At 43.3% G+C, this 13,147-nt stretch overlaps 1 protein-coding gene across 1 annotated transcript in view; it reads right to left on the bottom strand.

Annotated features, from left to right (window-relative positions):
- The window catches only part of ADAR (adenosine deaminase RNA specific), a gene marked incomplete at its 5' end in the record, with an annotated part of 40,192 nt that extends 29,338 nt beyond the window's left edge, over nucleotides 1-10,854 (bottom strand). The window contains 2 exon segments of the mRNA XM_082833678.1: nucleotides 10,713-10,769; nucleotides 10,771-10,854. Of these exon segments, the coding sequence (XP_082689804.1) occupies nucleotides 10,713-10,769; nucleotides 10,771-10,854 (141 nt within the window).
- Between the last annotated feature and the right edge of the window lie 2,293 nt (nucleotides 10,855-13,147).

The raw sequence follows: 13,147 nt of genomic DNA, 5'->3' as shown, positions 1-13,147 counted from the left end.
ACCTGACAAAATGATTAAAGTTCAAGTGCAAGAACAAACAGGCAAGAATAGCCAAAATATTTTTTAAAAGAGGACAGCCATACGGATTAAATCAAAGCAGCACTGGTATAATACAGGATTGGAGCTACAGCCTAATAGCGCAGAACCACTTTTCCCCCAATAGACCCAAGTGTGTGTACAGATCCAATGCATGATAGGAGCCAAAAGCAGCAGTGAGGGGAAGAAGGATTAGTCTATAGATGGAACTTGGCTAATTGATAGACTTTTTGGAAAGAAAGATCTATTCAGAGTCTTGCCTTATATTAATAAACCAAAATAAATTACAAATGGATTAAAGGATTATTTGTGAAGTATTTTAAATAAAAACACTAAAAACCAAAGTCTTTGTGTATGACTTGACCTGTTTCACAGCAATGGAAGACATCACAAAGGAGAAGACTGACATCTGTTCACTGCAGATATATTTTTGTACTTCAGAATAGTGACATGATGTTTGAAAATGTTCACAGAAAAAAGTTTTTAAAAAGAGACAATAAAAAAATTAAAATGGACAGGGAATCACAGTTACAACACATCACACACAGGACAGAGTTAATATGTATATGTGTATATATAAAGCCCACATACCTAGATAAGACAGCATATACATATGGAGTGCTCATATGGGCCAGCACTGTAGTTTATCTTTTATTTATTTATTTATTGTTTGTTTGTTTATTTATTTATTTTTGGCTGTGTTGGGTCTCCGTTTCCGTGCGAGGGCTTTCCCCAGTTGGGCAAGCGGGGGCCACTTTTCATCGTAGTGCGCGGGCCTCTCACTGTCGCGGCCTCTCCCGCTGCGGAGCACAGGCTCCAGACACGCAGGCTCAGCGGCCACGGCTCACGGGCCCAGCCGCTCCGCAGCATGTGGGATCTTCCCGGACCGGGACACGAACCCGCGTCCCCTGCATCGGCTGGCGGACTCTCAACCACGGCGCCACCAGGGAAGCCCTATTTTTTATTTATTTATTTTTCTGGTTGCACCGACTCACGGGCTCCTTAGTTGAGGCATGTGAACTCTTAGTTGCGGCATGCATGTGGGATCTAGTTCCCTGACCAGGGATCAAACCCAGGTCCTCTGCATTGGGAGCATGGAGTCTTAGCCGCTGGACCACCAGGGAAGTCCCTGTACTTTATCTTTTAATTTTCACAACCACCTTATGAGAGAGGTACACTGTTGCTGTCCCCATGTTACAGCATGAAAGGCTGAGGTAGACCAAAGTTGTTCGAGATAACACAGCCAGTAACAGGCTGAGCCAGGATTCAGACTCAGGCATTTTGGCTCCAGAGCGGGTGCTCTTGGCCATTACACTGCCCCCACTAACTCTGCAGTAGATAAAAAGCCAGTTCCCAAAAAAGGAAGTGCAAATGCCTGTCAAATGCTTGGGGAAATATTCAGTTACACTTGTAATACGTTTTACATTTTCATTCATAAAATTAGCAATTAAAAAAAATGACCCAGTGCCAGGTGGGGAGATTCCATGGCTACCTTCACAATCTAATCTTTGACTCTAGGAATCCCCTCTGACCCCCTCCAAAATGTCTCAAAGATGGTTAGGTCACCATCAGCTCCCTTCTTTAACCCTTTATTGGCTACATGTTACTCTTGGGATAAAGGCCCAAGTCCATAACAAGGTCAGCTGTGCACTCCCACTCTCCAGCCAAGCCTATCCTCCCATACTTCACAAAAGGCACCTTCCATCCTGTTTGCCCAATAGCCACAGAGCACTCTTGCAGCCTCAAAAAAGCCAAGTCGTAGACTGTTTTCTCCTCCAGTCCTGTCCCTATGCCAGACGGCATATAGAGTTTATAAGTATCCGTAACACTAGGAAGCTTCCTTCATAATCCTTATCAGTAGCTGTAGTTACACAATTGCATGATCTTTGTCTGTCCTGAGCAGTACTAGCCTTGTACCCCCCATGACCCAGCACAGGGCTTTGGCTATAAAAGGTATTCAACATATCTGTCAAAGGAATATACATTAATGATGGAATGAAAGAAAGAGGAGGGAGAAAAGTAAAAAAATAAGGAAAGGAGGAGAAATAGGCATTCTACCCTATGACAGTAAGACTAAGATGCTTTTTTTTACAAAGCAACTGGACAATGTGCGTCAGAAGTCTTAAATATGTTAATAACCTCATTTAATAATCAGCAATCATTATTAATATGTAATCATATTGCTACATAATTATTAATAAGTGTAATTAATGGTCCAATCATAAAAATCTACCTTGAGGAAGATAATTTGAAATCTAGTACAGAAATTTAAGCTCCCTACAGAACTGTTTACAATAGCAAAAAATTGAAAATAGATTTAATGTCCAAAACTAGAGACACAGTTAAGTAGATTCTGGTACAGTAGTAAATTATACAATACATAAAAGTTACATTTACAAAGAGTTAATGCCATGGAAGATGTTTAGTTCATAATAAGTGGAAAGACATAAAATTTAAATAGAGAACAATTTCGGCTTTGAAAAACAATATGCCCAGGTGGCAGACAGCGCTGAGTGCCTACCCTAGAAGTCTGCCTTCCCTTCTGAGAGAACCCTGATTCTGGCCACATTCATCTGAGAAGGCCAGGCTCCCTCCCCAGACCCAGAGGGAGGACTGTGATTAGTCTAATCTAACTTGGTTTTCGCAATTCCATTCCTCTTGCCAGTGATACATGTGATACAACTCTGGCCAACAAAACACAAAGGAAGCCTGTCAGGGGCTTTCTGTCACAAAGGTTCCTTGATATGAATAAATGATGCCCTGAGGATGGCAGAGTAGAGGGCTGGGACAACTCTGAGTTGCTGAATCAATCTACCCTGGAACTGCCCTATCTGTGGGCTAACCAACACAACACTGCACAAAAGACACCAAAATGTTAATGATGATATCTGAGAAGTAGGGTTACCAGGGATATTCATTTTAATAGTTTCTTCAATTTTCAAGTCTTCTATAATAAAGCATCTATCACACTCAAAGGGGAAAAGTTAATAAGAAAAAGATAACTATGTATTGCATGAACCTTGCCCTTAAGAAGCTCAGTCTAATAATGGAAACAGCCATGTAAATAAATGATTAAGATATGCTGTGATAAAACCACAATGAGACGCCACTTCATAGCTATTAGAATGGCTAAAATAAAACTAAAAAAACCCCTCATAATATCTAATGGTGAGGATATGGAGCAAGTAGAACTCTCATACACTCTCATGGTGGGAATGTAAAATGGTACAACCACTTTGGAAAACTGTTTGGCAATTTCTTCTAAGGCTAAATATGTAAACACCCTATGTATGACTCAGCCGCTATACTTCTGGGTACTTGCCCAAGGAAAATGAAAAGAGATAGCTACAAAAAGACTTATACAAGAATGTTTATGGAACCAGGGGTAGGGAGAACGGGAAAGGGGGAGTTGTTTAATGGGTGCGGAGTTTCAGATTTGCAAAATGAAAGTGTTCTGGAGATCTGAACTTTTCACCATGTGAATATACATACTACTACTGAACTCTACACTTAAAAATGGTTAATTTGGTAAATTTTATGTGTTTTTCACCACTATTAAAAAAAAGAAAAAAAGAATGTTCCTAGAGCTCTATTCCTGATAGCCGCAAACTGGAAACAACCTCAAAGCACATCAACTGATGAATGAATAAATGACTAATGTATATACATACAGTGGATACTGCAACATGGCTGAAGCTCACTAAAAGAAGCCACACATAAAGTACATATTATATAGTTCTATTGATATGATGTTTTAGAACAGGCAAAACTGATCTATGGTGACAGACATCAGAAGAGTGGCGGCCTTTGGGGACAGTGGTGACTAGAAAGGTGCACGAGGGAACTTTCTGGGGTGATGGAAATCCTTTATTTTCTTGATTTGGATGGAGATTAAATGGGTATATGTATCTGTCAAATTTTACTGAATGGTATTCAATGAATACCATAGCATATTCATTAAATATTTTTACTGTATATAATTACATCTCAAAAAGAGACTTAGGGAAATGGTGAGACAGGTGAACAGGAAGAGGCTAAATTCATCATCTTGGCTATACACCTAGATGTTGCTAACAGAATAAGAGTGCTTCTTTAAACCAGATCAACAGCAACAGATAAACATCTCATGTAGCAATTTATTGAAACGCTTAAGAACATTAAAATGATGAGAATTATACATACATTCGAACTCAGTTTTATGGAGCAAGCTTTGATATTCTGCTAAATTTAAAAAAGGAAAAATAAATGATACATACGCACTAATGTAAGTATCTTTAAAACAAAACATAGGATTTCCCTGGTGGCACAGTGGTTAAGAATCTGTCTGTCAATGCAGGGGACACAGGTTCAAGCCCTGGTCCGGGAAGATCCCACATGCCACGGAGCAACTAAGCCCGTGCGCTACAACTACTGAGACTGCACTCTAGAGCTCACAAGCCACAACTACTGAGCCCGTGTGCCACAACTACTGAAGTCTGCGCGCCTAGAGACCATGCTCCGCAACAAGGGAAGCCACCGCAATAAGAAGCCCGCACACCGCAATGAAAAGTAGCCCCACTCGCCACAGCTAGAGAAAGCCCGTGCGCAGCAACGAAGACCCAACACAGCCAAAAATAAATATATAAATAAATTTACAAAAAACAAAACATAGACCTTTATCTAAGTAAAACTACTTTTATGGGCTTCCCTAGTGGCGCAGTGGTTGAGAGTCCGCCTGCCGATGCAGAGAACACGGGTTCGTGCCCTGGTCCGGGAAGATCCCACATGCCGCGGAGCGGCTGGGCCCGTGAGCCATGGCCGCTGAGCCTGTGCGTCCAGAGCCTGTGCTCTGCAACGGGAGAGGCCACAACAGTGAGAGGCCCACGTACCGCAAAAAAAAAAAACAAAACAAAAAAACAAACTGCTTTTATTTAAAATATTGTACAATATTTTCATCAAATATCTTGTTTAAATCTGAAATAAAACTGAATATTAGCTTTTCAAAGTCATATGTCAAAAAGCAAACCTTTAGAACACAAATTGAAGAAAAAATATTTTTAAGCTTACAAGCAAAGGAAGAAATCAAAAAGGACAAAATCTGTCTGCAGAAGAATGAAAAACAGGTTTTGTATGTTTAATGATAAAGCCAAAATTAGACGGCAAACTACCAACTGGAAGAATATTTACAGCAAATAAGAGTTTTTTGTTTGTTTTTTACAATGAGCATATACTCATATTTTTTAGAGTATTTGCATACTCTAAAAAATATTTGATTCAAACTTAATCATAACAAAAAATGCAAATTAAAATGAGACACCAGTTTTCAATCTAGCTAAGATTTTCCTCCTTCCGTTAAAATACCCAGTCCTGGAGAAGGCAGGGTGAGACAGAGGCACAGCGAATGGTCAGGCATTGCTGTATAAACTCATATTCACTTTTTAGGAAGCAAATGAGGACTAAGCACTACAAGAAGGTATTGCAGCTGGGTAGAAGCGGGGGCCCAGATGTTTGGGGGTGAGTGTGGGGTTAAACAATAGCCCTTTCACCTCAAGCCTCTAATTGTATGAGAACTACTTTTTGTGTGTTAAAACAAGAAACAAAAGGGTATCCTCCCTCCGCTATTTTTGTTGGGGGGGGTGGGGGTGGCATGGGTAGGTTAAAATAAGATAAGATAAGGCACAACAGTACCCAGGAAGATGGATGCGGATTTGGGCCCTCCCTGGGAGAGGGCGGAAGACCAACACCCAAGCAGCCCCTGTCCTGAAGGACAGACTGCACTCTGGGCTGCAAGTCCCCCATCCGGCTATGCCACTCACCCCGAGGCAGGGTGCACTCCCTGGGGAGTAGTGGTAGGTGCAGCAGAAGCACATTGAAGACAGCTATGGAAAAGGAAAGGTGCAGATCAGCATGTAGAACATGGCTGCATCTGGGTGAAAATCAAACAATGACAACAAGATGGAGAGTATTTTATTTAATAGCTTTGACTATAAAAGCCTAAGAAAAGGTAAGGGAGGAGACACACACCAAGCTATTAGTAGTAGCTCTACCTCTGGAGGGTGAGAGGAGCTGGATGGAGAGGGGTCTCATTTCTTTTATAATTTTCTAGTTTGGATTTTTTTTTAGCCTCTTTTGAGTGTTTTTGTACTTAAAAAGAAAAAAAAAGTTTTAAAGTTCACAACCTTGATCCCCAAACTCCAGTCAAAGAATAAGTTGTTAAGGGACTTAAAACCATGTCTGGCACATTGTAAGTGCTCAAGGGAATGTTTTAAAGATAAATACTCCGGGACTTCCCTTGTGCGCAATTGTTAAGAATCCGCCTGCCAATGCAGGGGACACGGGTTCGAGCCCTGGTCCGGGAAGATTCCCACATGCCGCGGAGCAACTAAGTCCACCAGCCACAACTACTGAAGCCCGTGTGCTCTAGGACCCGCGTGCTGCAACTACTGAAGCCCGCACTCCTAGAGGCCATGCTCCTCAAAGGGAGAGGCCACCGCAACGAGAAGCCTGTGCACCACAACTAGAGAGAGCCCGCGTGCAGCAATGAGGACCCAGCACAGCCAAAAATAAATAAAATTAGAAAAAAAAAAAAGAGATAAATACTCTAAGGAAAAAAAAGACTCAAACTACAAAAAAAAAAAAAAAAGCCTTAATATACAATCTATCATAGTTCAGAAGAGTTTGAGGCGGGGTGAAATATCTCACAGGGTGGAATTTCCAGGTGGCTGCTCCTTGGGGCCTAACCCTTCACCTCTGTAGGTTCAGATGCACATGGGGAGAGAGATTCTGCCTTTCTGGGATGGCACCCATAGTACTTGCATTTACAGACATTTACAGTGAGAACTGTATCTATCATGCAGATTGAATCCTCATCAACACCATGGCAGCATTTTCTCCCTGTGGGCAGATTTTCATTCATTCATTTAATAAACATTTATTAAGCACATACTATGTGCCAGGCACATCCTAGGCCCTAGAGATACAGCAGTAAACAAAATAAAAATTCCTTTCCTCATTATTTTCATGAAGCTGATGTTTTAGTGAGAAGACAGGCAATGAACAAATATACAGTGTCAACTGGTTTTAAGTGCTAAGAATAAAAATAATGCAGCTAAGAAGGAGGTAAGGAATACAAAGCAAAGAGCACCTCTGTCTTCAAGGGGCTCTCAGTCTAGTGGAGAACTGACTAGAAAATAGACAGTTATCAAACAGAAATCAAATCCACAGTAGGGTTGTGCTCAGGGGATGTGACTTCCTCGTTGATGGAGGTCAAGGAAGGCTTCTGAGAAGAGAAGCATGACCTGAATCCAAAAGGAAGTCAGTCAGACAAAACAGTGTGTGTGTGTCTGTGTGTCTCTGTGTGTGTACACACGTGCACGCACAAACAGCAGATGCAAAGGAGCGGAAGGGATGAAAAGAACATGATCAATGCCACAACAAAATAACAACGTGTGATGGACAAACAAAACCATGTGGATCCATTCCAGTTGGAAGGCTCTGGAAAGGCCACAAAGAAGGGGGATATAAGCACACATGTCAGCACATATGTCTATGTATACACACACACTTACAGTAATCATCTGTTGTTTTCACCTGCCTAGTACCTCTGCACTTCCCCATCCCATGTGGTTATGGAAGGAAATTTTACCCCTTCATCTCAAAAGTGGGCCTGTGACACAGATTTGTCTAAACGTGGCATCCCTAGCTCCTTGTCCACATGATTAGTTTACAATGCTAGAAGAGAGCTGTAAGATCATAGGCTTGGGGCTGCCAAGAGTCACCTTTTTCACTATGTACGGAGAAAACAGCAGGAAAGAATGAGGGCAATAAACAAAAAGAAGCAGAGAAAGGCAGGGCGAAGAGAGTCCTCATGACATCATTTCAGCCTCATGATCCAGCCATGCCTGAAGCTCACATTTGGACCTCCTAGTTAAATGATCAACACTTTTTTGCTTATGTTAGTTTACATTAGGCTTCTGCCATTTGCAACTAGATTAATATACCCCCTTCTGGGGAAAGAACTTCACTCTGTGTGTGGTGGTGGTGGGGTACAGAGGGAAAGGGAGGATAAATTATGTTAAAGGGTCTCTCCCATTAAGTTTGATAAACATGATGAAATAGGTGGCTTCAAGGCATCTGGGAGGGTATAGAAGCAGCAACGAAAGCTCCTTGGGTGGAGGAACTGAGAGTTTACTTGTCACAATCTATATGGATGGGTTATATAAACCTTTCTGCATTCCTAATAATTCACCAGACAGCCCTAAGTCATCTTCAGACTGAGAACCAACACAGAATGACTGATCAAAAACACCAAGAATATCATCTGTTTAAAACCCGTTTACCATTACCACATTAATGCACATCCGTCACAGATCTTTCTCAAATGCTTAATTTTGTGACAAACTTAATATTTTGAACTCTTTATCCCTGATACCAAACCATCATCCAGTGTTCTCCAGGAAACTTAACTCAAGCAGCTGTATCCACTATGGTCCAAGTCTAACAGATGTTATAGCAAAATAAACTGCTGTATCTCAAGAGATCACTACAGAAGCCCAAAAGGGGCTCAGACCCTGTTGTTCACACAAACTCAAATCAGTTGGTCACAGATAATAATACCAGTCTTGGTCTGAAACACAGCTTCAAATCTTTAAATCCATGAATCAGAAAGATGCTCATATTACACTGTGTAACAGTATAAAAATAGCTAGCTTAAAGGAAACTGTGTGTGTTAGCAATGGGTCTCCTTCTGGCAGACGTAACAATACCTCAAGATTTTTTCTTCTTTCCACAGACATTTACCAAATACCTACTGTTTGCCCACTATCCCAGCACTGTGCGCCCATATCTACTTTGCCCACTTTTCTCTGGGTGAAAAGGTTAAATCTTGCTTCGCATCTGGACAATGCTGGGTAAAATGTAAAATAAAAGGTAATTTATCACTGGACAATTTGAGATGTTATTCTTACAGCGAATACCGGCCCTCTAAACTCTGCTTATGCCTCCCTTCCCCCACTACACCTCACACTGCCAGGATTCTAGTCACTGAGAAATAACAAGACCCACACCCTACATAGTCTGAGGGCCTGGGTTCAAGTTTCAGTTCTGCCATTAAATAGTGTCAGGAACTTGGTTGGCTAAGCTCACCTTCTGCATCTGTAAAATGGGGATAATACTTATTATAGCACTGGGCTGCCGGAGGGATTAAAGAAATTAGTGTATGTTGAGAGCTCAGTACAGGGTCACACACATAGCATGTGCTCAATAAAGAGAAGCTATAATTAAGAGAGTAAAGTGAGGCTTTTTCCAGTTTTAAAATGTTATGGTCTATTGTAGAGAGATTATGGGTTTTGAGTCTCCCCCGCCACCGCAAGTCTGCTTTATCATATCTGGCAGAATAGCAAGCACACAGAATAGCAAAACATTCCCCTGCTTTTCAAGCAGCTGTACCAATGGGAAACCTTCAGCAAGGGAGCAAGTTCAAGTCATGGGTGCTGGGCCCTTACTAATAATAGCTAGACACTTCAAATTCTGACAACAACCCTGTAAGGTAGATATAATTATCCTCATTTTGTAGATAAGACCAAGTAGGAGTAGAAAGGTTAAATAACTCACTCACTGTCACACAGCTGGCAAACGCAGACCAGACTCCCAAAAGTCATGCCCCCTTTCCACTCTGTTCCCTGCCTCCCATACAGCAAGCACACCCAGCTGTCTGTGAAATAATGAAATAACGGGAAAGATATCTCAAAATCTGCAACGACGGGAACCGTCCTTCTTTAGTTAAGAAACTGGCATCATCACTCCATTTGCTCGACAATTTGTTGCTCCGACGTTCTCGGCTCCCAGTGACCTGTTCTAGCAATCCGGCCTCCCTCTCCAACAAACAGCAGTCACTGTGTAGGCCTCTGTGTGCAAATCTCCCTGAGCAGCTTAGGCTCTGTTCCCTCCCCAACCGCAGGCTGGGACTCCCCGACACTGCGTTTAAAATCCAATGACAGGTGCATATGCCTCTTTGAAAGGCAAGTTTCCCAAACTCTGACACCAACACGGCACACCTGAGGCAGGCTTACCCTCTAGCGGGACCCAAGAATCAAGCCAAGCAGATGAAGGAAGGGGAGGTGACGCAACTAGGCCTCCTGCACCAAGGCCACACCGAGGCAGAACGCAGTGGCCGTGACCCCGCAGTGGGTTCTCCACCGCGGACGCCTACGCCTTCCCTGTATAAGGCACGCCAAGGGCTGCGGATATTATCCCAGGGATGAGGCGCGGGCCTATGCAGTCAAGGGAGAAGGCGCAGGAAGACGCGGACCTGAACGAGTCTCAGGCGCCTAGCTCTCCAGTCACTCTCCCCCAGGGGAGGGAGTTGGCGAGAGGGAGACAAGGGCCTTTGGTACCCAGCTGTTCGGTTCAGGCTGGCACGAGCGCTAGAGCATCCGTGCGCAGCCTCTGCCGCCCACACCCGCGCACACACACCCGCACACAAGCACTTGGCCCCCGGCGCCCGCCTCCCCGCAAGGCTGCTGAGCCCCGCCGCTGCCCCCGACCCCCGTCTCCCCACCTGGCCCTGCGGCCACACTCAGAGCCCAACCGGGCGCCCCTGCGCTCCCCCTTCCAGTAGCGCCGGACACTGGAGCGGCGGCGCGAGCCGGGCGTTCAGGCCACAGAAGGTGATAGCGGGGAAGGGAAAAGCCTCTTACCGGGTCTTGTAATTCTCTGGGACACAGCGCGACACCAGAGACTGCCAGTGGCGCCGGGACCCTTCCCCGCCCTCCCCCACCACGTAGCCCTCTCTACCTTCAGTCGGGAATCAATGGCCCGGTCGCGGATTGGTGACATCATTGGCGCGCCGGGCGTGGGAGGGAGCACCACGTGATTCCTCCCTCTTTTGTTTGCGTCCTAGTTAAGCTAGGATTTTGTTGCTGCCTTCCTTGGGTTTTTACTGATCTGTTAATGGCGTTGTCGTAGGCACGGTGGGGAGTAGGTACTTGGGTTTGGGATGTTATATTTTTGCTCATGGCCTTGATTAAACTCCTCAGTCGTTTATAACGTAGTTGGGCCGGAAGGCCTGAGACGGTATGTGGGTACTATCTTTTTTTTTTTTTTTAAATGGATATCAAGTACACAGAATTACTTAGTAATACACTATAATCAGTATTCCTTGTGTTCAAATTAAATATTTTTTAAATGTTATAATGAACATCACCTTTAACTCCCCAGTTTGCCACCCCAACCAAGAACTAAAATATTATCAGTAATTTTAATGTACTTGTAAGTGGTCGCCATCCTTTACCTCTGCCTTCCCCTCAGAAGTAACCTCCATCCTGACTTGTGTTTACACAACTTTTATATTGCTTTCTTTTCACAGTTATATACATTATTAAACACTTTTTTTTTTATTAGTTTTGTGTGTGTGTGTTTGAAATTTCATCTACTGTTCTGGACTTTTATTTTAACAAACACGTTCCTAAGTTACTTAGTCCATTCAGGCTGCTATAACAAATAACAGATTTTTCAACAGAAATTTATTTCTCACAGTTCTAGAGGCTGGAAGTCAGGGTGCCAGCATGTTATAGCAAGGGCCCTTTTCCTATTGGCAGAGTTCTCCTTGTATGGCAGAAGGAGTTAGGGAATCTCTGTGTGGTCTCTTTTATAAGAACTCCAATCCCATTCATGAGGGCTCCACCCTCATGACTTAAGCCCCTCCCAAAGGCCCCACCTCCTAATACCATCCATTGGGCCTTAGGATTTCAACATATGAATTTGGGGGAGAACAAAAATGTTGACCATAGCACTAAGATTCATTCTTCTTGTTGAGTGAAGTTGCATTTCATTCATTTTCACTGCTCTATAACAAATCATTTTGTGAATGTACCATTATTTATCCATTCTCTGGCTGCTGAATATTTATGCAATTTCCAGTTGTTGGTGTTTTTTTGTTTTTGTTTTGCTTTTTCCAACTGTGCTGCTATGAGCATTGCCTTTTGGTTCTTCTATACAAACTTTTCTCTTGGGTATATTTACGTAGGAGTGGAATTGATGGGTTTTGGGTATGTCAGTGTTCAAATCTGTGTGATAGTGCCAAATCTTTATTCAAAGTGGTTATACCAGTTTACAATCCTAGCAATTACTAGCATCCACATCTTCCCTAATACTTGAGACTTCTTGATTTTTGCCAATGAAATGGGAGTTAAATGGTGTCTCATCCTGGCTTTATTGGCATATCCCTGAAGTTAAGCGTCTCTTACATATTTTATCCGTAGTTCTTTTTCTATGAAATGTCAGTGTAGGGCATTCAGGGTTTTCAAGGCAGATCAAGGAAAAAGGCATGACTGTGACGTGGCAGTAGCACAGGCAAGCTTTATTTGGACAAGTTTTGACAGGTTTGCAGGCAGGGGAAGTCCCGCACAAAACCTGATAATTCAGAGACTACTTAGGGGCAGGGAGGGGAGGCATCTGGAAGGAGAGGACAAGGAAATTCCCAGAGGAGAGGGGACCTACATGTTTATGTGATGTGCTCAGCTGCCTAACAGAGAGCCTCTGGGTCAGAAAACTCCAAAGGGCAGCAGCAGCTTGGGGTCTATAACCACAGGGTTTATCTTATCTATGACTAGCAGATGTTGGGTGCACTTTGGTGAAGTATGCATTGTAGGCAGGCAGCTCTAAATGGCTAAAAATCTGCTTATTTGGGCTATGCTTAAAACAACTAGATATGTAAAAATTTGACTTTAGTGCAGGCAGGCTTTTGAGCTAATTGGTCCTAGCCTGCTGTGAAGAAATAAACAACTTGGGGGGGCTATATACAGAGCCCAACATTGGCTCATTTTTTTTCCGGTACGCGGGCCCTTCACTGTTGTGGCCTCTCCCGCTGCGGAGCACAGGCTGCAGACACGCAGGCTCAGCGGCCATGGCTCACCGGCCCAGCCGCTCCGCGGCATGTGGGATCTTCCTGGACCGGGGCGCGAACCCATGTCCCCTCCATCGGCAGGTGGACTCTCAACCACTGCGCCACCAGGGAAGCCCTTCACTTTTTTTTTTTTGATACACAGATGTACTTAACTTTGAACTTATAAATACTTATACTGTTTTTTCCTACCCTAATATATATTAACTTACTGTTACTTCTAAAAATATG

This window comes from Leucopleurus acutus, assembly GCF_964270905.1.
Source record: "Leucopleurus acutus genome assembly, chromosome: 2".
Taxonomy (NCBI): domain Eukaryota; kingdom Metazoa; phylum Chordata; class Mammalia; order Artiodactyla; family Delphinidae; genus Leucopleurus; species Leucopleurus acutus.
The sequence above is the reverse complement of the archived record's forward strand: the minus strand, read 5'-3'. Positions and strand labels throughout refer to the sequence as shown.